General features: G+C 48.5%; 1 protein-coding gene across 18 annotated transcripts in view; it reads left to right on the top strand.

The window, feature by feature from the left end:
• Positions 1–20,946, top strand: part of EBF3 (EBF transcription factor 3) — a 125,330-nt gene that overhangs the window by 12,987 nt on the left and 91,397 nt on the right. For all 18 annotated transcript variants that reach the window (XM_074338796.1, XM_019728256.2, XM_019728267.2 and 15 more), the window contains 2 exons: positions 766–839; positions 2,443–2,511. In XM_074338796.1, coding sequence (XP_074194897.1) covers positions 766–839; positions 2,443–2,511 — 143 coding nt within the window. The remainder of the gene's footprint in view (positions 1–765; positions 840–2,442; positions 2,512–20,946) is intronic.

Below are 20,946 nucleotides of genomic sequence, written 5' to 3' on the forward strand. Positions count from 1 at the left end.
ATAAACACCAGATTGGCCATTAGCACTTTCTTTCCAAATATCATCCGGCGAGGAGCACGTGGCCACGCGGGGCTGGGTACCCCAGGTCCCTGAGCACTCCTGCCGGGTGCCGCGAGGCCTGGGCCCCGGCGCGGCCACGTGTCGCTGCTGCGCCCCGGCCATCGGGCCGCCGCCGCGTGCAGAGCCCCGCGTAGCCCAGCTCGCAGGGCGGCCGCCGCAGGCAGCTGGGCTTAAACACGAGCAGCGGCCGGGCGCCCACCTTGCCCGAGCCCGGGGAGCGCTCAGGGCAGGCCGGGCGCCACCCTCGGCTCCAGACAAACTGCTACCTCGGCGGGGGCTCTTCCCCGCTTCTTTAGTCGCAGCGCGTTCTGATCGGCCTCTTGCAATATGCGGATTTGAACTCGGTGTAGACAATGGCCGGAGGACGCGGCCGGGCAGCGGTGCTGGCAGCCGAGGGACCCGGAGCCCTGGGCGCCGAGGTCGGTGCCTGCTCACCGTCGCTCCCTGCGCCCTGGCCTCCCCCGGGCGTGCGCGGCTGCGTCTTCCGGAGCCGAAGGGCCCCCGCGCAGGCTCGGAAGCCGCCTAGGCCTAGCGCCGCTCCAGGTGACCTCGCCGGAGGGTGGCCTGGGTGGGCCGCGCCACCTCCCCTATCCACGTATCCACCGTGCACCTGCAGCCCGCCCGCCAGGCCCGCAGCGCCCGTGATGGATGGGCACCGAAGCCTAGGGCGCCTCGTAACCCGCGCTTCTGCTTGTCCCCGCTCAGGCCATCGTCTACGAGGGCCAGGACAAGAACCCAGAGATGTGCCGCGTGCTGCTGACCCACGAGATTATGTGCAGGTGAGCGTCGGGCGGGCGGCGGGAGCGGGCGGGCGGCGCCAGCTGCGTCTACAAAGGACGCCGTGTCCAGGCGCCGCCACCCCGCCCAGCTTCGGGAAGGGCATCGATTGAAATGTAATCGGCCGGGCCACACGCTGGTCGCCCAGGAGCCCGGCTCATTTCCCTCCAGTGATGACGATCACCGCGACGGTCTGCTCAGCAGAGCCGATTAATATGTTGGCCGTGTCGCTGCGATGTCGTCAAAAATGAAAACGGGTTCTGGGTGGTGCCTGTGTCCCTGGCGGAGGAGTCAGAGATCACTTGGAGTCACTTTACTATTTCCTTCTTCAGCGCTCGCATCCTGAGCTATACAATCGGCTGTTTTTGATAAAAGGAAAACGCTTTTGTACTTATTATGGAGCTGGTGTATGTGAGAATAGGGCTGCGATTCTGTCAGTTAACCTCTTCCCCAGAGCAGCCAGGCATCGTTCATATTGTTGTTAGAGTGTGCGCCTTACTGGAGAGCTCTGTCAGAAGAGCCATTTCCCACCTGTTTTTTCTAACTACCACAAGAGTTTCACCCCTACATGGCAAATAAAAATGCATCATTGACTTTGTATGTGCGGCATGTGAAATATCGTTGCGAGAAATAATAAGGACCTGCTTTGCAGGCTTGCAGGCTACAGTAGCAGGCCGCAGACTCTGAGGGGCATACTCTGCCTGGCTACGGATGCCGGTTGCCTAAATGCCATTTCTGAGCAGACATATTGTTACAGCACTAATATACAAAAGCTGACTTTTTCTCATATCAGGTAATAAATATAAATTACAACCAATAAAGTGGAATTTCTTTATTATCCACTTCTGCATGTACTGCAATTAACATAGAAAGCGCACAGATGTGATTTAAGCTCTAAGTGGAAGACTGTAGACTTTCTTTAATCACTTTAGCTGTCAGCTTTAAAAGGCTTTATATACTTTGCCTACCATATGGTGTTAATTTAGCTAATTTAGACATGTAACCATTATACAAGTATGCTTTTTTAAAATGCAAGAAGCATAACATTTTTGTTTCATTTCTGCTTTAATTAAAGTTTCAATAACGGAGTTAAGGTAGGCTTAAAGAAGGAACAATAGAAGTTTCTGATAGATGGATGCATGCTTTTGTGCTTATAATTATTAAATGCCCAAAAGAAATATTGGTTGAAGGTGGCATCTTGCATCTTTTCCAGAAATAACAGCTTGACAATTAGAGGTAAACAAAAGCTGAAGCTGTGAAAAGTTATTCCCAAGCCTCCTGCCTCCCTTCTCCTCAGTTCCCTGCAAAGGCAAACACCAGCAGCATGTTTTCCATATTTTACCATCACAATTTAGGTGGTAGCTCTGTTACCCTCCTACTAGGAACAGATAGGTTCAACTTTGCTCCTTCCGGTAGAAAGTTCCATTAGAAGTTTGGCCATGGAGCACGTGAACTCACTGGGTTTTAATTCGCCAAACTGCCTTGCTAGGATAACTTACTTTCTTGACTCCAGCCGCTGCACTGTCAGACTTAGAAAGAAAATTACAAGTTGGGCATGAACGGATGAAATGCATATTAAAACCACTGTTGCCGATTACTCCCCAGCCGGTGCTGTGACAAGAAAAGTTGTGGCAATCGGAACGAAACGCCCTCAGACCCTGTGATCATTGACAGGTAAGGATGACTTCTTTATTTTTTCAAAGCCAAAGTGCAGTAACAACCAAACGCTTTGCCTTGCTTGGTTTCCAGTGGCTCCGTATTTTTGAGTCTGGGGTTGAGCTCATCTTGTGCGCTGCACCATTTGTTGTCGTGTGTGTGATCACGCACAGGTGGGTTGACTTGGAAACCTGGTGGCTCGCTCTGTGGGGATTCAGTAATTGCTTGCGAGTTGTCAAGGGAAGCAGTTTCATCTGCCACTGCTCTCACTGTGAGGAGCACTTTATGCCTAGAGAGTTTCTGGCTTTAAACCCAGAGATATGTCATAAAATGCTTTTTGCTAATTTGTTAACAAGTATTTCATTTTTGCATTATTTTTATCTCAGATGATAGCTGAAGTTGAGACCTGGGTGGTATTACTGTTGTAATTGTTGCCCAGTGTTAGAATGAATTTAATCTGCTCTCAATTAGTTGCAAAATGTCTCCTAATTTTTTTCCAATTGTGGCTGTCGTTTTATGTCAAGTAGCAAATATGTAACTAACAAACCAAAGTTGTTATAATTGAAACTAATTACACATGCTGGTTCCATTTTCCAACATTAATTTCCATAACTAGCTGAGCTGTATGCATTCTTTACATTTGCTGCTCTTCATCTTGTTATTTATCATATTCCTTGGGCCACAGTTGCATCCCTTTCAGCTACTAATCATTAGTCCTAATAGTGTCAATGTGCATTTGGCATGGCTTTCGTTGAAACAACAAAAACACCGCCCCCCCCCCCTCGGAACACTCACCCAAGTCGCTGGGTTTGGGTGACCTGCAGGAGGGGAGGATTTCTTTCTTCCCAACAATGGGTAGCAATAGCGAAAGGCCCAGGGTGTGATTGACTGCGGATTGTGAAATTGGTACCCAAATCAAATAAATGTTAGACGTGTACATATGACACCAGTTTTGTGAAGCAGAGGTTTAGACTGTTTTGAAGAGGGGTTGAATTTCAGCAGCTTTCATTACAAAGTTATCTTTTGATCATGAACTTTGCTGTCCAGTGTCTGAAAAATTAAACCCGGAAAACTCCATGAGTTAAGCCTAAAGAAATATGCGCCACCAGTGGAGAGCAGTGCTAATGTTTAACTAGCTGGAATAGCTGTTTGCTTAGTGGAGAATGCTCGGTATCTGACAGAAGGGACAGCTCTCTTATTAGTAATCAAATAGGGTTGACCAGTTGTGGCCGTCACTCAGGCAATTGAGAACAAGTTCAACACTTTATAGAACTCGAACTACAAAAAAATCAATATAATTATATTTGTCTTTAGTGTTGTGGCTACGGAAATCATCCAGCCTCGGATTGTTGTCTTGTAACTGAATTTATTTTATTTTCTTGATTGGCTTAGAGTGTTTGAGTAGCTATTGGAATCTCGTCTGAGTGTCAGATGCTTGAAAAGGCAGCCGTGTTTGCTCGTTGTACAGGATTGTGAAGTGTTTCATCTTTTGAGTTGTCTTCAGTTTGTGATAGTTATACATTTAAAAAGATGACTTGTTTTTAAATCATGAGGTTTTCAGCCTGGCACAAGAATGCTGTGTTTTCTCCCTTTAAAATCACTTCGGGTTTGTGTGGCGTTCGATCATTTATTGACTGTTGATACGGAATAACCTTTAATACTAGTTTTTATCACATGAGAGGTAGCTCCCCTAGATAGGCAGAAATGCCTCTTTGATTCTGGTCTGAGTGAATGCTCTCTTATATTTGGTTAACTACAATATGTGCTAAGATTACTGATACCTTTCTAACCTAAGAGAAGTGTGTGATCATTTGATATTCTAGAGGCATGAGAGGAGGGGAAAAATGTAAAAACATTTGGTTAATGGGTTTACCAAGTTTATTTGAATAAGGAGGATTGCAGCTCCTTACGCCTGGCATAAATGCTTTGGAGGTCTTAATTATTGATGAAAAATCTGCTCGGCTTCTAAATTCAAAGATATGACAATTTTATAGGAATTTTAATCACCTTCCATGTTAGGGATATTAAGGTAAGGATAGTTTTATGTAATGACAAATGGAATGTACATTTTCACCATTCTTAAGAGAGCTGTCACTGATAATGACATAATACTATTCACATTTTGTTGCTTGATGTAAATTCTCGTGTAATGATTGCAGTATTGGCATACTCTTCAGTTTGAGGCATATTTCTAGGGGGGAAAATGAAGCATTTAGTGTTCACTGAGGCAAGTTGTGTTAATCAGAGAAAGAAAAATGCCTATAGGAGGGGCACATCTTCAAAAGGATGCTGTCTTTTGCCACTGAGATGTGTTTCAGTTTCATAATGAGAACCACTTTTGTGGGGTGTGTGTTGCCTCCTAAAATTAGTTGCTGCTGTGGAGCTTCTGCCCGTGTTTCCTCCTGAGTGCTGCCGAGTAAAGCCCCCTTCAGACGGGGGAGTCAGCCCACAGGTCTCCATCAGCACTGTCATCACTTGGTTAGTTGGCTTAAAAAAGAATTATATACAGCGTGCTTCTCCGGCTCCTCGTGGCCTTTGGGTACATTTAGCAGGTTCTGACCAGATAAGGCATATTTGTCCTGAGGACATAAACCAATAATTCCAAGCTGAATTGAGATCAATGGGCCCACATTTGTACTAGCCCACGCCGAGGAGGCTCTTCCGGCATGCCGAGACTGCTTTTCTGTGTTATGAGAGCAGAGAAGTAAGTCCCCGCTCTGGCAGGCAAGTCACATTCTATAGACTCTGACGCCTTAAATCAATTAATTACACAATTTAGTTCAGTTATCTTTCAGAAGCATTAAATACTCACGAACAGCATGAAGACCTTTCTGAGTTGAAAAGAGGGGGAAAGTGAGGCTATCTCTTTACGTAACCCTTTTTTTGTGAAGTTGTCACTTACCTTAACTGTTTTCTTCCTTGTAAAACGATGCTAGGGAAACCATTTTTTATAGCTCCACAAATATAATTATACTGCACTGTATTTAAAATAATACAACACCTTATGGGGTAAAGGAGAAGCATAATGTTTTAAAGTAAGAAGTGTGGTCAGTAAGGAGATACTCCAGGAGAAAGCACGGCGGGTAGACTGTAGGGACCTGCAGAGCGCGCGACGCAAAGGGGGGAAGGGCACGTGTGTGTGTGTGTGTGTGTGAACACCCAGGCACGTGTAACCACATGCATGTGCATGTATGTGTACATGTGTGTGCACACACGTGATGTTTCACGGTACTGCTGGAAAGGATGGGGGTATCGTTTTCCTCGTGGAATAATGTTTTCTGGGAAAACACAAAAGCAGATGGTCTTCATTAGGAACTTCCATTGTCCACATATCCCAACTATGAACAGATAAATCTCTCCTGTTTCACCCGTACATTCCAAGGGCTGTAAATGATTACAGGATGTCGCTGTAGCTGCTAAACCAAAACCACACGTTGGCCGTCGTCCTCCTCCCGTGCCATCCCATCCCGGGGGGTCGCGTTAGGCTCTCTGGGTGCCCGGGAAGGCGCCCGCTCTTACCGCCCCATGCCTGCCTGGCCTGAGTGGACTGGAGGTGCAGGGTCCAACTGTTGAAACTGGGAAGGCCGACTGTGGAGGCGGCAGGGGGTGGGTGCTGCGACCATCCAAAGGGGTCGGGTCGCACACTGTGCTCCATGCTGCGCCGGGAGCGTGCTCGGCGGGGCGGTTCCAGATGGCACCATCTCAGGCGTCTTACTCGCTGGCATCTCTGTGGCGGGCATTGCCCCCTCCCCAGTAAATTTGGCATTGGTCTATAGAGTTTGGGAGACTTATCATTCCAAGTCTGTCCTACTTTCCTGTCTGGAAGCCAGACATCTGTTTATCCCATTTTCTTTCATACAGAGTTTGGAATAGCTTTAGTTTGGGGTGGGGGGAGGAAAGTTTTGTCATATTTAACAGCTGTTACAAAATTTCAAGCCTGTGGGCTCTGAAAATACTTTTCAGCTGACCTCAGATTTTTATACATAATTGACACTGGATTGTAGAAAGATATTATTTACTTAACCTTTCATTGTCTGCGATTTCACATTGTCCTTAGTCAGATGCCCTAACTACCAACAGTTTTAACTCTGCCCCCTCCCCCCCGCCCCAGCCCTCCGAAGCCTCACTCTGATTCATTTATGAGTTTTAAGTTTACACCTTTAAAGTGATTGCAGAACGCTGGTGGTAGCTGAAGACCGAGTGGAGATTTTCCTTCTTTCTCTCTTTCTCTCTTTCTCTCTCTCCCTCTCTCCCTCTCCCTTTCTTTTCCTTTTTTTTTTTTTTAGTCAACAGTGTTTCCTTTCACTTCCTGTCACAAAGGTCAAAGAGAGCCGCCCTTTGCTGGCACTGCTCCTCACTGAATTATTCATGGCATTGACTTTTTGTCAGCACACACAGTTGTGCTCTGGGACATTTTATTCATTTACCTCATTTAAAGCGCCTTTCTGCACCTGTTCAAGTATTAATATCATGTAATTTGGGCCTAATGCCGATTTTGCTGAACACTCATTATATTTTTTATTAGCTATATTTCCAAACGATTATGTATGATTATTACGAAGCCTTATAAACAGCACCGGGTTATTCCCCAGTCCCTTACATCTTCTTGTCAGGTTGTTTTCAGAAGCGGGGAGGATAAACATTTGACCAGTCCCAATGTTTTTATTCCTACTCCATCTCCAAGCACAGAACTTAAAGCTTCCTCCCTCATGGCTTTGCACGGGCCTGATTAAATCCAACTCCGAGGGAGCTGTACAAATGCCAGCGTTTATAAGGTCAGCGCTTTTGTTAAAAATGCTATGTAAATGAGGATCTGCAAAAAGGGACATTAAATAAAATTAAATTCATTGTCTTCTTTAATGTCATTTACATTTTGGCTAAGCCCGAGCCTGTCAAGGAGGATTTTAAAAATAATTTTAATTACACACCATTTAGTGATCCAAGGTTTTCCATTCAGCAGCATTTGGATAACCTGCAAAACGGGGACTGTTTATTAACTTCTTAAACGACAGCTTGTCATTTCATCTGCATAACGCAATGAAAACAGTATAGTTTGGTGTTAATTTTTCCTTCTCAGTTTCCTTAAAGATGTGAATATAATTATCAGTGAGTAGGCCTCTGCATCCCCAACGCTCCTCTTGGTGTTGGCCGTATGTTTGAGACGCCTGTTTGGTTCAGGGACTGTTTTAATACATTGGGACTTCAGTGAAGGGGAAACACTGGCTAGATATTTGGCAGTATGAAAAGCACAGTTTGGATGAATGGACCTGGCTACAAAGAATCTGATTTTGCCTGGCACCAGCCCCACTGGCTTCGATGCACTCAGGTGTGAATGGCTGTTTTATTCCCTGGCATGCCAGTGGAGAGAGGCAAAAAGTTCACCACGCTCATTCATCCTCTAACAATTTTTTTTCATAAACTTCTGAAAATAAACAGAAAAGGAAGAGCTGCGTGATTGAGTCACAATGACAGGCTTTCATTTGAATAGGGGACACCAGGAACAGCTCCCACTTTGTATGTTTTCTTCTCCTGGAACCCCCCCCCCCGCGCTGGAGTCTGCATCACACGTGCTGAGTCTGTGTGCTGACCGCCACTGTGTGCCACAGTGCATGCGGCTGTGGTGGCCACGGAGGTTCAGGGCCAGGAGAGGAGGGGAGCTGACCACCAGGCCAGAGCCTGCCTCTCTGGTTTAGGCTGAGGAGGCCTGCCGAGATTTATGGCCGCCTGGCCTAGGGAAGGACTCCAGGGCCAGGCCAGTGCAAGGCTGGGTTTTCAAACAAGCCACACATCCATAATGACTTCCGCAATGCTCTGAAACACTCTGATTCCCGTCCGCATGTGCAGGGGAGAAGTCTCCTGGATCTGCTGTGCACGGAGCTCCGAGCAGCACTCTGCTGGGTATGAAAATGCAGGGGGGCGGAGGGGAAGGCTGAAAGCGGGGCTGTCAAAAGCTATAGTCCAGGAGGTATGTTGACGCAAGCCATCCCGCGCCTCTGCTGCGGCCTTATCAGGTGAAAAGCAAAGATATTACCAGTGCCTGTAATTGTGTTAGGATGGCTTGGATGAATTGGATTACCTTATGGAAAGCCGTCCAAACTCAGGGTTCTGTTACGCATGCTTACAGGAAGCAAATAATTACTCTCTGTGCACCAGAAGATAATTGGGGCTGGCCAGAGGCCTTCTCATGCCGCCGAGGAAGCGGCAGAAGCTGGCCTCAGCAGAGCATTTAGGAGACAAACCAGGAGGACGGGGATCCTTGCTGCACGCTTAGGGGGCTCACGGTGATGCTGTAATTTTCGGTTACTTTTCAAAGATGCTGAATAATTTATCAGAATTCAAACTAACAGTGGCAAGGGGAGACACGTTGGAGGAGATAAAAATTCCAAGCTCTAATGATGGAAATTGTCGCTGCAGACAGGAAGTGATTGACAAGTAGGGGTACAGGAAGTGAAAACTCACAGAGCTTAACCTGTACTTTGGCAAAGCTTCTAGAGCTTACACTCGGAGAAAATGAAAACCATTCACTCCGTCAGCTCGCCAGAACACAAGCTTCTCTTGTTTGTTTATCTTCATAGCAAATCTCCCAAAAATGTTTGTGGTCAAAACTCTATATAATGAAACATTATGCTGGTATTATTAATGCTTTAAAATAAAAATATGGCTATAATTTAGAAAAATAAGCGGAGGAATTTTATGTGTCAAGGGCTTTTCGGTGGTATTTTATAAGCTTCTTAGACGTTGGGGTAACTTGCGTTCATTAAATGGTAGAGGCCCGAGAAAACTGTTTTTAAAACTATTCAGAAAACAGTCAGGCATCTCTGTCAACATAATAAATGCTATAAATTGGCAAACAATTCGATGGAGAGTGCGGGGGGGGGGGGCAATGGGGAAGCTCGCATTTTGGTTGTTTTCGAATCACTCATTTCCCTTTACAAACAAAACATGAAAAATATCCCTCTGTCATTCCTTTGCTGGAAGTTGCTGGGCTAGAAAACGCTGCAGCTGCATGCGGCCGGCTGCAGTGCCAGCAGTGGACGGGCTGCACCATCTGAAAACAGCAGAGGGGGTAGCGCCCTGCCTTCCCAGTAATTCACGAGGAAATGAGTTTAACATGTGCAGAAAGGAAGGGGCTGGGGCTGTGCAGTTGTGGGACGCAGAGCCCAGGCCCCGCTGGCGGAAGGAGTCGGCTCCAGCGTGTCTCTGCTGGGTGTGCAGTGAGCCGCACATCTGGGGGGGAGGCTGCCTTTGCCCAGACAGGCAGCTCCAGCCGCGCCCCTGCCTCCGCCCCGCTCTCCCTCCTCCCTCCGCCCCCTCCTCTCTTCTCCCCCCCCCCCCCATTGCCTATCTTTTCCCCTTCTCTCTCTCAGCAGAAAGCAGTTGGGGGCAGGGTGCCATGTTAGAACAGCAAGACAAAACTTGGCGGTGTTTAAGGCCCTAAAAACACGTGCCCTTGTGATGACGAATTTCCAAAGGGGGAAAGACCAACCTGGACCACTGAGGCCTGCCGTAGGTCCCAGTAAAGGCTTCAACAATGGTTTCATACAGAACCACACAACCTCCCCCTTGCTGCAAGTTTTCATTGAAATGGAAAGCTTGCGCCGAAATGGCCAGTCTGGATGTTATGGAGTCCCTGAAAGCAGGTCTGGAGCCCACGCCTGGTCTGGGGCTGTCTGAAGGCAACATGTGCAGCACAGGCATGGGATTTGGTTATGGGCACGGGCGGGCAGCACGCCCTCCTGAGGCGTGCACGTGGGGGCAGGACAGCAGGGCACCCCAACTCTGGGGGGGGATGGGGCCTGCACAGAAGGCCCAATGGGGGAAGGTGCCCCTTTTACTTTAAGGAACACCCAGCAAAGCCAACTTGACATTGGGGAGGGGTCAGGGACGCTGCTCTCCAGTCCTGTTGAAGGGGGGTTCCTTCCCGAGGATCCCCTAAGTTTTCTAAAACATTACGCATCAGGGAGTATGGTCAGCAGGCATCCAGCTATGTCCCTTCGGAGTTGTCATGGCCCAGAACCACGTGGCCAGCTCCCTGGCATGGCGTCCCATGGCCAGGAAGAAAGACTGGGAGATAGAAACGGGTGCTTGGGAGCTGGTGGCCACGGAGCAGGGACACTCAGGTCACACCAGTACCAGTGACAAACTACCCCAACTTGACATTTTGTCCCTCTATCTTTGACGTAGATGCCAAGGTGTCCTGATAACGCTTTTTAGAAACATTAATAGACTTTATTTTTTAGAGCAGTTTTCAGTTTACAGAAAGTAGAGTCCCCATGTCACCCCCCTTCCCTTTTAGTAACATCTTGCATTAGTGAGATACATTGTTACAATCAATGACACAGCAGGGATATGTTGTGATTAACTTAAGTCCACAGTTTGCATCAGGGTTCACTCTGGCTGTTGTACATACTACGAGTTTGGACAAATGCATGATGACAGGTACCCACCATTTAGTACCATGCGGAACAGTCTCCCTGCCCTAAACGTCCTCTGTGCTCACCCCATTCGTCCCCCCTCCGCCCAACCCCTGGCAGCCCCTGCTCTTTCATTGTCTCCCTAGTTTTGCCTTTCCCAGAATGTCATGGAGTTGGAATCATACAGCATGTATCCTTTTCAGGCTGGTTTCTTTCACTTAGAAATGTACATTTTAGGTTCTGCCATGTGTCTTTGTGGCTTTATAGCCGCTGATAATACTTTCTGAATGTCAATTTGTTCTTAAAGGTTTCTGAGCAATATTTTTCCTTTCATTTAATGTCTTGGTATTTTTGTAATAAACTCCTTTACTCCTGAGCTTATCATGACCCATAGTGTTTTGATACTTGGCTGTTTGTGGATTTCTGGTGGCTTTTAGGAGTTTACGTGTCCCACCCCTCCCCCCCTTTTTTTTCCATGAAACAGTTAGCTCCTTTGCAAGAAAATGAAAACATTGGAACTATTTACCAAGAATTTATTTAAGTGGTATGACTCGATTTTGCTTATTATCAGGGTTTTTTTCCCTAAATACTTTTTTAGAATACTTAAATAGCATTGGCCATAAAGGGAGCATGATTAAATTATCGGGACGGCAGATACGCTGCACTGTGGCATAAAAACGGAATGAATTCAGCATTCAGTGTAGTTGTTGGCTTTTTTTTTGGTTTAATAAATTAAACTACAAATTTTCCTAATTGCCAAACAAAATGTTAGGCCAGCTTTAGCCATTGCGGACAGTAAAACACAACATAAAACCTGCTGAGAGTTATATGTGGTATTTAATATGAGACAGAGTAATGCACGGGTTTTTATGGTTAAGTATGAATTCACACCCACAGCATTTGTTTCGCATTAGGAAAGGTTTGTAAATCAGACCCGTGTGCAGGGATGGGGTGGTCCTCGGCGGCCTCTCTCGTGTCTCTCCTGCCTGATATTTGGTTATTGGAAATGCTGCCAAAGGGAGCTCCCCCGTCCATTTCCATCTTCTCAATGAAGCGATTCGTCCTCTGACATCAGGAAGATTGGGTCAGGAAATAAGTGGGGGATTGGATTAGACGTGAAGCTCATCCCCACCGTCGGAGGTCATCGGCCTGATCCGGCCACCGGGCAGTAGCCATCAGTTACCGAGACGCTGGCTGCCGATCGCTCCTTGGCCAGCGGGGGCCCCAGGGAAAGGTGGGAAGGATCTGGGAAAGTGCTTTCAGGGGGAAAAATGGCAATAACTATCATTTATTAAATTTGACAAGCAGGTTCTAAATATAACAGCCCTTTCCCCAAAGATCATTACTTTGAACAAATAAATGAGTTATGCAAGTTAATAAACGGCTAGGTTCCCCATCCAGAGGTGTGCCTCTCTGCAGCTCAGCAATGGATCCGCTCTGTCCCTCTGCCCCAACAAATGAGTGACTGTCTCTTACTTCTTTTTGGCCACCAACGCTTTGTGTTGGGCTCACTGCTCCCACAGAGGACAGCGCACCAATGACCGTCTAAGAAAAGCTTTACTATGAAAACAAACTTGCCTTGATTCAGAATGATATGACATGTAGCTATGCCTCATGGTTTTAAAAAGGCTTTCTTTCACACATGATCAGGAATACTGCCAAGGTACATAAGGACCTTTTAAGGTTAAGAAAGAAATGACTGGGCTGTTCCACGTGTTGGGATCAGAAGCATATTTGCTGGGCTGAGGGTATTTGTCATGGCAAGTGACTGCTGCTTATGCTTCCTGAGACCCCATCATAATTATTCCCAGCAATTAGAGCATCCAGAACCCCATTCCAGCCCCAAACACATTTGTTCCCATTTATTAGACTGTGAGCAGTAACTAATTTACATTGTTTCAGAGTTGTGTGTTATGGTAATTTATTGTGTGTGCTGGGGTCACACAGAGGTGACCAGTCGGCAGGGCAGGAGGGTCTAGAAACGTGGGGGCAGCAGAGCGGGGGGGCGTGGGGTTTGAAACCAGCCACGGGCTTTTTAATCACGTTTTGATTTATTCTCTGTTACGTTACTTGCTTTGCTCTCACTCCCTTTCTGTTTTTGAACAAATCAGAGCCTGGAACAGGATTTTTTTTTTTTTTTTGGAAGGAAATGGAAGCGCTATCTTCTAACGAGTGGAAACTTTTACTAATGCCCTGAATAAAATATTTGTCAGCGGCCTCCACTAAACGTAAAAGCACTCCGCAGAGGAAACAATGCCTTAACTGTTCGCTTCTCATCATAGCGGGTTTCGTTATCAAGTTGAGGAAAAAGGCTTGTTTAGGCGAAAATAATGATCATAAATAGAGCTGTAGAGTGGGGCTTGGAGGAAGTGGTGACAGTGCCTGCTATCAGGACCCGCAATTCCAAGGAAATATGAGCGTCCTGATCCAGGGAAGCAGTAATTATCTTTTTGTGAAGAATGTACAATGGTGTCGGATGATGAATTGATCGCAGATTGGAAGCGTGGTTTCACTGTCATGTACAGAGATAAGAGGGAGCCCCGGGACTGCTCATTGCTTCTGCTAGTTCACAGCCAGCCAGTTTATTAGCACAAATCCCAAATGTTTAGTAAACTCATTAGGTTCCATCTAATGCTAATTTATCATCATAGATGGAACCCTAGCAGTGGAGGCCAGAGGACTGTACCGAATTCGCATGATTTACAGAGCGTTCTGATCAATCACCTGCTTTGCACTGGCCATTTTTCTTCAAATGCTTTAAATGGGCCCGAATGATCCATAGGATTAGGCCATGGCAATCGGTTAGGGTTCTCGGAGTTATCTTTCCCGTGATGGTTATCTGAAAGGTTAAGAAATCCTATACAGTCTGACGTGGGGGGAGCTTTGCTTTTGGATTGCCTCGCCACCCCCCTTCCCTCCCTTGCTTGCCTCCCCCCTCCCCATTTCCCCCTTTCCTTTTACAATCCAGTCACAGAGTCCAAGTCAAAGAATTTCCTTGCAAAATCAGTTTACCAAGAAATGCATCATGGTACATAAATGTCAAGTACAGTTTATTCTAAACTTCAGACAGTGTTTTTCTTTTAAAAAATCAAGCTTTAAATGCCCAGTTCTCCTGACATTTTCGTACATATTCTATAGTGTTTTCGAAGAGGATAATAACCTTTGCTTGATCCTAGGCAACAGCTGCAAAGATAATGAAATTCTTATGATATTTCACCAGGTAAAATGTGAATTGCAGAAGAAAAGCTATTGAATTTTTATGGATCTTAATCGCATAAAATGAGATTCATGGGGCATACGTATAACTATACTCGGCGGGCCGGCAGCTGCAGTTGCGGGAAGACTCGCTGTGCAGTGCGAGGGGCGCTCAGCTTCCGCTAGGAAAATGGTCCCCAAACGCAGCCTTCGGCTTGGCCTAGGAGTGATAATGAAATATGACAGAAATTTCCTTGTGTGGATCAGTGGCAAGAGAGGTCCTGCACGGCCTGTATTAATTCACCTGACTTATGTTCCAGGTCTTGATTTACCTTATGATTAAAAACTTCTGCAGGTTTGCTCACCAATTGAAATCAGATCTCATCTGCAGCTCAGTGGTATTGATCCCTATTTAACATCAAGGCTCAGAATTGATTGGCATTGATTAACAATAAAAATGCTCTCCTCAGGTCCAGCCGCCAAGCTGGGGTTCTGAGGGAGGCGCCCCGTGGTAGTCTCCTCACTGACCGACCTGAAAGAGAAATGGCCCCACCCGCAAATAAACACTACATTTTAATGTTACTGTAACTCGATGCGGGACCGGCAGTGCAAATTGATTTTGTTCTTGTTGGAGAAGATAAATATCTTTAATAAAATTCTCATTTTATTTAGGATTTTACAGGAATAACTTGATTACTAGAATAGGGATATTTTTCTTTTCCCACGGTGTAAAACGAATGGATTAAAACATAAAGGCCATAATAACCTACCACTGAAGATGAAATGTTCACGCAGAAATCCTGCACTGGGTGGGGAAGTCCGGGGGAATTTCTTACCCGTGGAGACACGTGCTGCACCTTACGTGCCTCTGGTTGGACTGAGCGGTTTACAGTCTCGGCGGGGTCTGCTGGCCCATGACTGTCATTTGCTGACGGCCAGCTTCCTTCCAGAACGTTTCACGAACATATGGTTCCAAAGAGCTCAGCATGGAAAGGTGGCGCGATAGGACCAAGCCCAAAAGCCTTAAAGGAGACTGGAGGTTTGTTTCTGTGTTGTTTTCACTAGTGTGGACGCGGCCCATCATAAGAATGTCTAACAGGCCTCTCAACTAATAGCAGAGAGAGAAGAGGATGTGTTAAGGAGCATGAATAAGAAAAGTCCTGCACACTAAAACTTTTGATCTGCCTGCCGGGGACCCGTCTTGTTCCGAAGCTCGCCTGCTAGCTGGTGAGCCATTGGCACTCATCCTTAGCATCCAAACGCGCTGGAGGCCAGGTCCAGCTGAAAGAAATTATCCAATCTCTAACATCCAGAAGTTTACAGTTATATAATGATGGAGAAAACCACAGGTCCCAAGGGATGTCAAATTTTAGAGATACTTTTAAAATGAAATTATCCAGCCAAGCCTATAAGACAACCTTCTTGTACTTAAGACAAAAACGACAATCTGGAATTAATTTTTTTTTTTTTTTTTTTTTTTTTGTGATAGGGCAAATCCAATTTGCTTCTTTAACTGTTGATTAAGGAATCGGTCCTCCAAGGCTGTCCCTATAAGTATTTGCTGTTTATTTGTCTGTGGAGAGCCGCTGGAATCCCCTCTGACTGGGAACGCCGGGTCAGGCATGGCTGTAATGAGCTGCCTGGCAGCGTGCAGACACCCTGACGGGCCTTGTTTGTGTGGAAGAAATAGTTGGCGTTTTGAGCAGCCAGGGGAAGGTTACCCAGTCACTTCCCATCATGCTGGCAGAGCAGTTGAGAACGGAGGACAGAAATCTGTCTTCTCTGCAGCCTTTCTTTCAGGGTCTGGAGGAAAACATCCATTAGAAAGCAGTAAATAAGTAAATACCCTGAATTAGGATGTATCTTACGCTAAGGTCCACTGGATTAATGTCAGCTCCTGGCCTGGTGTCAAAGGGACACCTGGGTGAACTGGCTTCAGAATGAACTCCTGTCACCCACTCTGCACACACAATGTCTTCCACTCCCACTCCCATGTGCATCTGTGCAGGAGGAGTGTCTCCTTTGCTCTTTTAAAATCCATTGTAAATATTTAATACAATCTGCCATCGATTTCATTTAAAAGGAAGATCTTACCGATAATATAGTCAAATGCAGTCACCAGATTTGCAAATAGGCAAGTGTTATTTAGAAGAAATAAATGTTATCGTTACACGCTTCAAAAAGCAGAGATCCTGTCTCTGGAATGCTCCCTGTTTAGAGGAGGTTGTCCCCACTCCCCCCAGATTCCCTCGGGCCTGAATTATCTGCCTCGCAGGTTGATTGTACCTGGCGATTGCAGAGCTCCTGGGTGTCCTGTCGCTGTCCTGCAGCATGTGGCCCGTCCTTTCAGGCCCAGTGCTCTGAGCTCAGGAAAAGTGGACAGTACAGCTTAGATTTGTCTTGTTTTCTTTGGAATTCCCTGCCTTCGAGCTGTTTTCCCCAGCGTCAGTGTTAAATACCTTTTCTGTGTTTGTGACTTGGGGGGGTTGGTTAGTTTCGTCAGTGCGTCTTATATTGCTGTCCTGGGACTGAGGTCCACAGGTCTAAGGAACAGTCTGGAACACCCCCCCACCCCAGGTTTTCCTGACCTGGGAAATGTTCTGAAATCACTCAGCAGCCTCAAAGATACGGATCCCCCAATACAACCACGGTTGTATCTTCCTAAATGTTGTCAGTGAGGAGCAGTTGATGAGCAGGGACCTAGAGTCGGCAGGTGGAGGCCAGGAGGCCCCCCCGCGCCCCGGGCTCTGAGTGGGGAGTCCAGGCTCCCTTTCTCTCATGGCTGGAGGGACGTGACCTCCCTCCCTGCGTAGCCACCAGGTCCCTGTGCATCTGCACCGTGAGCCCCTTCTGCTCCTCCTGCGTCTGGATTGGGCCCCCAGCCCTCCCCCCTCACTGGGGTGTGGATGACCCAGCCAGCGTTTGCTCTCTGCCCCTGGGAGTTCTGACTTCTGAGGATCCCCGAATTGGTGCCTTCACCCAGGTCCTGTCTCCTTCCAGGAACCCTTCCAGGGGGCAGCCTGGCCCTGTCACCTTCCAGGGTTGCTGTGCCCACTTTGCCCCTCCCTCTGACACCCCCCAGGGTAAGGTGCTGCTTAGCTCTCTCACCTCTTCTCTTGTTCCTCCTCAGCCTGCTCGCAGCCACCACCCTCGGAGTCGCCCTGCCCTTTGTGTGTGGAAGGCCCTCCCCATGTCCCTTGGGCCTCGAGGCTGTGGACGAGCCACCTTTCCTGTGTCACTTGGTCTCCATGCCCAGTTCTTGGTGCCACTGGCCTCGGGAAGGGCAGCCGGACCCCTTCTGTGGGCACTGGGTCCTTGGCAGCCCATGTGTGACGCCTGAGGTAGAACAGAAGTGTGTGTTGTCCTCAGCCGTGTCCTGGGCTTTGAGGCCTCCTGCTCCTGAGTGAGGGCCTGGAGCCCCAGCCCCACTCGCCTCGCCATCACTGGCTGACCTGTAAACTGATACTCCTGCTAAGTCTCGCTAAGCCGGTGCAGGGTTCTTTCATCCCCCCTTGATGTCTGCCAGCAGGCTAGGCTGCTGCTTACCCGTCCGTCTCAACCTACCTATTGAGGTTGGGTTTTCACTTTGCTGATGTGAAATACACACGTGCTTCCCAGAGAGCCCCGGGAGCAGACAGCTCATTCTGTGACGTGATGGGACCTGCTCCTCCCTGGGGCAGCCCCGACCAAGGGCACCCCTGCCCGAGTATGCCATCCGGACCGGCTTGCTGTGGCCTGTTTCGGGGCTGCCCAGGTCGGGGGGACAAGAGGCAGCCCTGGCGCTTGGTCCCTGGGGAGCGGGTGCCATCGATGGGCCCAGACTGCCCACTGCTCCCTGAGACACCCCTCACTGGGGAGGGGGCCTGGAGGACTTCCAGGGTGCCAGCAGGAGGGGCGAGGCCGTTTCTGCCTCCCCCCCCCACCCCTTCTCAGGGGGTGTGAGGAGAACTGTGGGGCAGCCGTAGGCAGTCCCATTGTGACAAATCACGACACCCACAACTGAGACAATAAGAGCGTCTCACGGTCACTGAGGGCTTCCTGAGTGACAGGCTCTATGAGACCTGCCTCTGGCAGCCCGATCCTACTAGAATGCTGTAATTTCCTCAGATTTGGGGATGTTAAGAAGGTGTCTGTGGTCACTCAGCAGGGATTTGAATGCAGGCCGCTGCGGCCCTTCCTTCATTCTCCACTGCATGTCAGCTCCGTGCTGGACGCTGAGGACCCCACTTGCACAGCCCTGCGGCCTGGGGGCCTCCGAATTTGGGCTTCTGGGTGATCTGGGGAGCCCCTCTCTCTCGGCCCCTTGAAATACCTTTTGTGATGACGTCTCACAGGGTGGGGTCCAAGGCAGATGAGGGGGTGATGGCTCACAGGTGTGCCCAGTGTCTGGTGGGGGAGCAGCCTGAGCATAGCCTGGGTCCCTCTGGGTCTCATGGACGAGTGCTCTCGGGCAGTGGTGTGCCTGCCGCATGCGGGGTGGGGCAGTGGTGGTGGACCTCCACGTTCAGATGTCACAGTGACTGGCACCACCCTGGGGGGGCGGGGGCTGCCATGGAGGATACTCTCTAGGGGGTGCCGGCCAGAGGGCCACGGAGGACCCACTCATGCAGGACCAGAGGCACCCACAGGGTCTGGTATAATTGCTCGTAAGTTACCAGAATGCTGGGCCTAGAAATACTACTTAGAAGTGCAGTCACAAAGTTGGTACCACTTTCTTGGCCTATAAAAAATTTAGACACGGTCTGGTATCAGCTTGCGTGACAGAAGTTTGCCATTGAAACTCTAGGATTTCTCGTTCCACGTGGGAATTCTAATTCCATTTATCAATGGGAAGTGCTGAGAGGGTTTCAATCTGATTAAGCTCTATGCCTGGAGAAACCCAGAGGTGCGACGCTGTAGAAAATGCGGCTGAGGTGGCTGGCTCTGCTCAGGGCTGCCCGTGAACCGTTTCCTCGCCGCGTTTTTCAAAACAGACAGACAAAAACAAAACACAACAACTGAAACCATGTCTTTACATGAAGCCTGCAGACTAAGAACCTTAATGCAGGAAGGTTTGCGTCCATCGCCGCCCCCAGCCTGCCCCCCCCCCCCCCAAATGGCGATGGTGGAAGCCTTGCATGTCATCACTGGTTATTTTTGTTTTTGATGAAGTCTCGAGTTGTTTGTGTAGATTTAAATCATAACGCTGTTTTCAGATTTTGAGCATTCCTCAGCATGTTGTCCGTCACTTGGGAAGTGACAGGAAGGCCACTGGACTGAGAGAGTGGGGAGAGTGGCAGGCAGGGACGGTGACAGAGGACGATGCAGGCTGCCACCCACACAGTGTCTTCTCCACCTGCGGAGTCTGCTCGGAGACCATTTTGTTTCCTCTCTGCTCTTGCAGCGAATAGCAGGTCCTCGAAAACTTTCTGTGCCATTACCCTGCTTAGGTGCCACCTCTGGTTGGTGACATGGTCTGTGTCAGAAACATCATGAACTTGAGGTTCCAAAGTTATTTTGTGCCGCGGAGTGGCTTTGGCATTTCATAGGAAGAAGAGAGACACAAAGAGGCCTTGTTTGTTTGGGGCAGGTCAGAGGTTCAAGGAGGCTTTGAAAGGCTCAGTTGGGATAATTGAGTTATCAGATGACAACTGGTCGCTTCCGTGAGCCCACGTCTTCGTCCTCTGTCAGTCTGATGGGATCCAGGCTGGCTGGTGGGGTTGTCCTGGTTCGGCCCCCAAACTTCTCCTCCCTCCCCAGCTGGCTTTTCGCCACGAAGGCCCCAGGTAGCGTCTTGCCTTGTTGCCCAACTCAGTGGTCTTCAAGGGCTGGAGCACAGGCCAGACCCCAGGATGCAAGGGAGGGCCCTGGCCTCCAGCTGTGGTCAGTCCTTCCTGTCTGGTGACAGCTGGCGAGACAGCCGCTCGCCTGCCGGATGGACACGCTCCCACCTGCTTGTGCCATGCATCCAAAAACATTTAATCGTTTCTCTCTTTCCGCCACCAACTTTTGAAAAACCACTGGTGTCATTCTAGAATGAAACACGTGCTGGGAAAGCCTCATGTGGGGACCAGGGCTTCCCCGCGAAGCGGCCTGGACAGAAAACTCTCCAGAGAGTAGGAGAAAGTTCCTGCTGGGTTTTCCTGAAGGGTGTTTATGGTTTGGTCGCTACAGTTTGTATCAGTATGGGGCACAGTTGTGTTTGTGATGCAAAGGAATATGCCAGAAAATAGCTTGTGCTACTTTTAAGTAGTTTGACTTAAAATATTTTATAAAAATTGGTCCCTGTGCCCACTTGGAGAAAATAACATTCTTTAGTAAAAGGGTGATTTTTCATAATGCTTCCTCACCTTTCAGGGGATGAATGTTAGAGGCTAGAATGGAGTGTTTCCCCTGGAAATGCCTCGGGAACTGTCATGTATGGCGTGGCCTGGTGAAGGGACTTGGGGAGGGACGCTGGGGTCCTCAGAGCAGTGGTGTGACAGCCCAGGATGGCTGGCCCTGAGATGGGCAGTGGCAGGGAGAGAGAAGCCTGTGCCAGACCCCAGCTGTGACCCAACTCTTGTGCAGGGACAGATGCGGCCCAGGGCCACCCAGGAGGCGAGGGGTGGGTGGTCTTTGTCCTCCTAAGGCCCCCACTTGTGGTGTGGGCACATGCAGAGACCCTCTGGTCCCCATGCACCTGCTTGAATAAGCATGTGGACGGACAGACCGACCCCACAGACCCACCGTAGGTGGCAGGGGACAGGCTTGCACAGGGCCATTATGTCTTGAGAGCTGTAAAATGGAACACAAACCTCACTCCTTTTTCGTAACATCACCCGTTGACCCCTTGTGCTGTGGGTCCCCCAGGCCTCTCTGTTGT

The sequence above is a fragment of the Rhinolophus sinicus genome, linkage group LG07 (assembly GCF_036562045.2).
Source record: "Rhinolophus sinicus isolate RSC01 linkage group LG07, ASM3656204v1, whole genome shotgun sequence".
Lineage (NCBI taxonomy): Eukaryota > Metazoa > Chordata > Mammalia > Chiroptera > Rhinolophidae > Rhinolophus > Rhinolophus sinicus.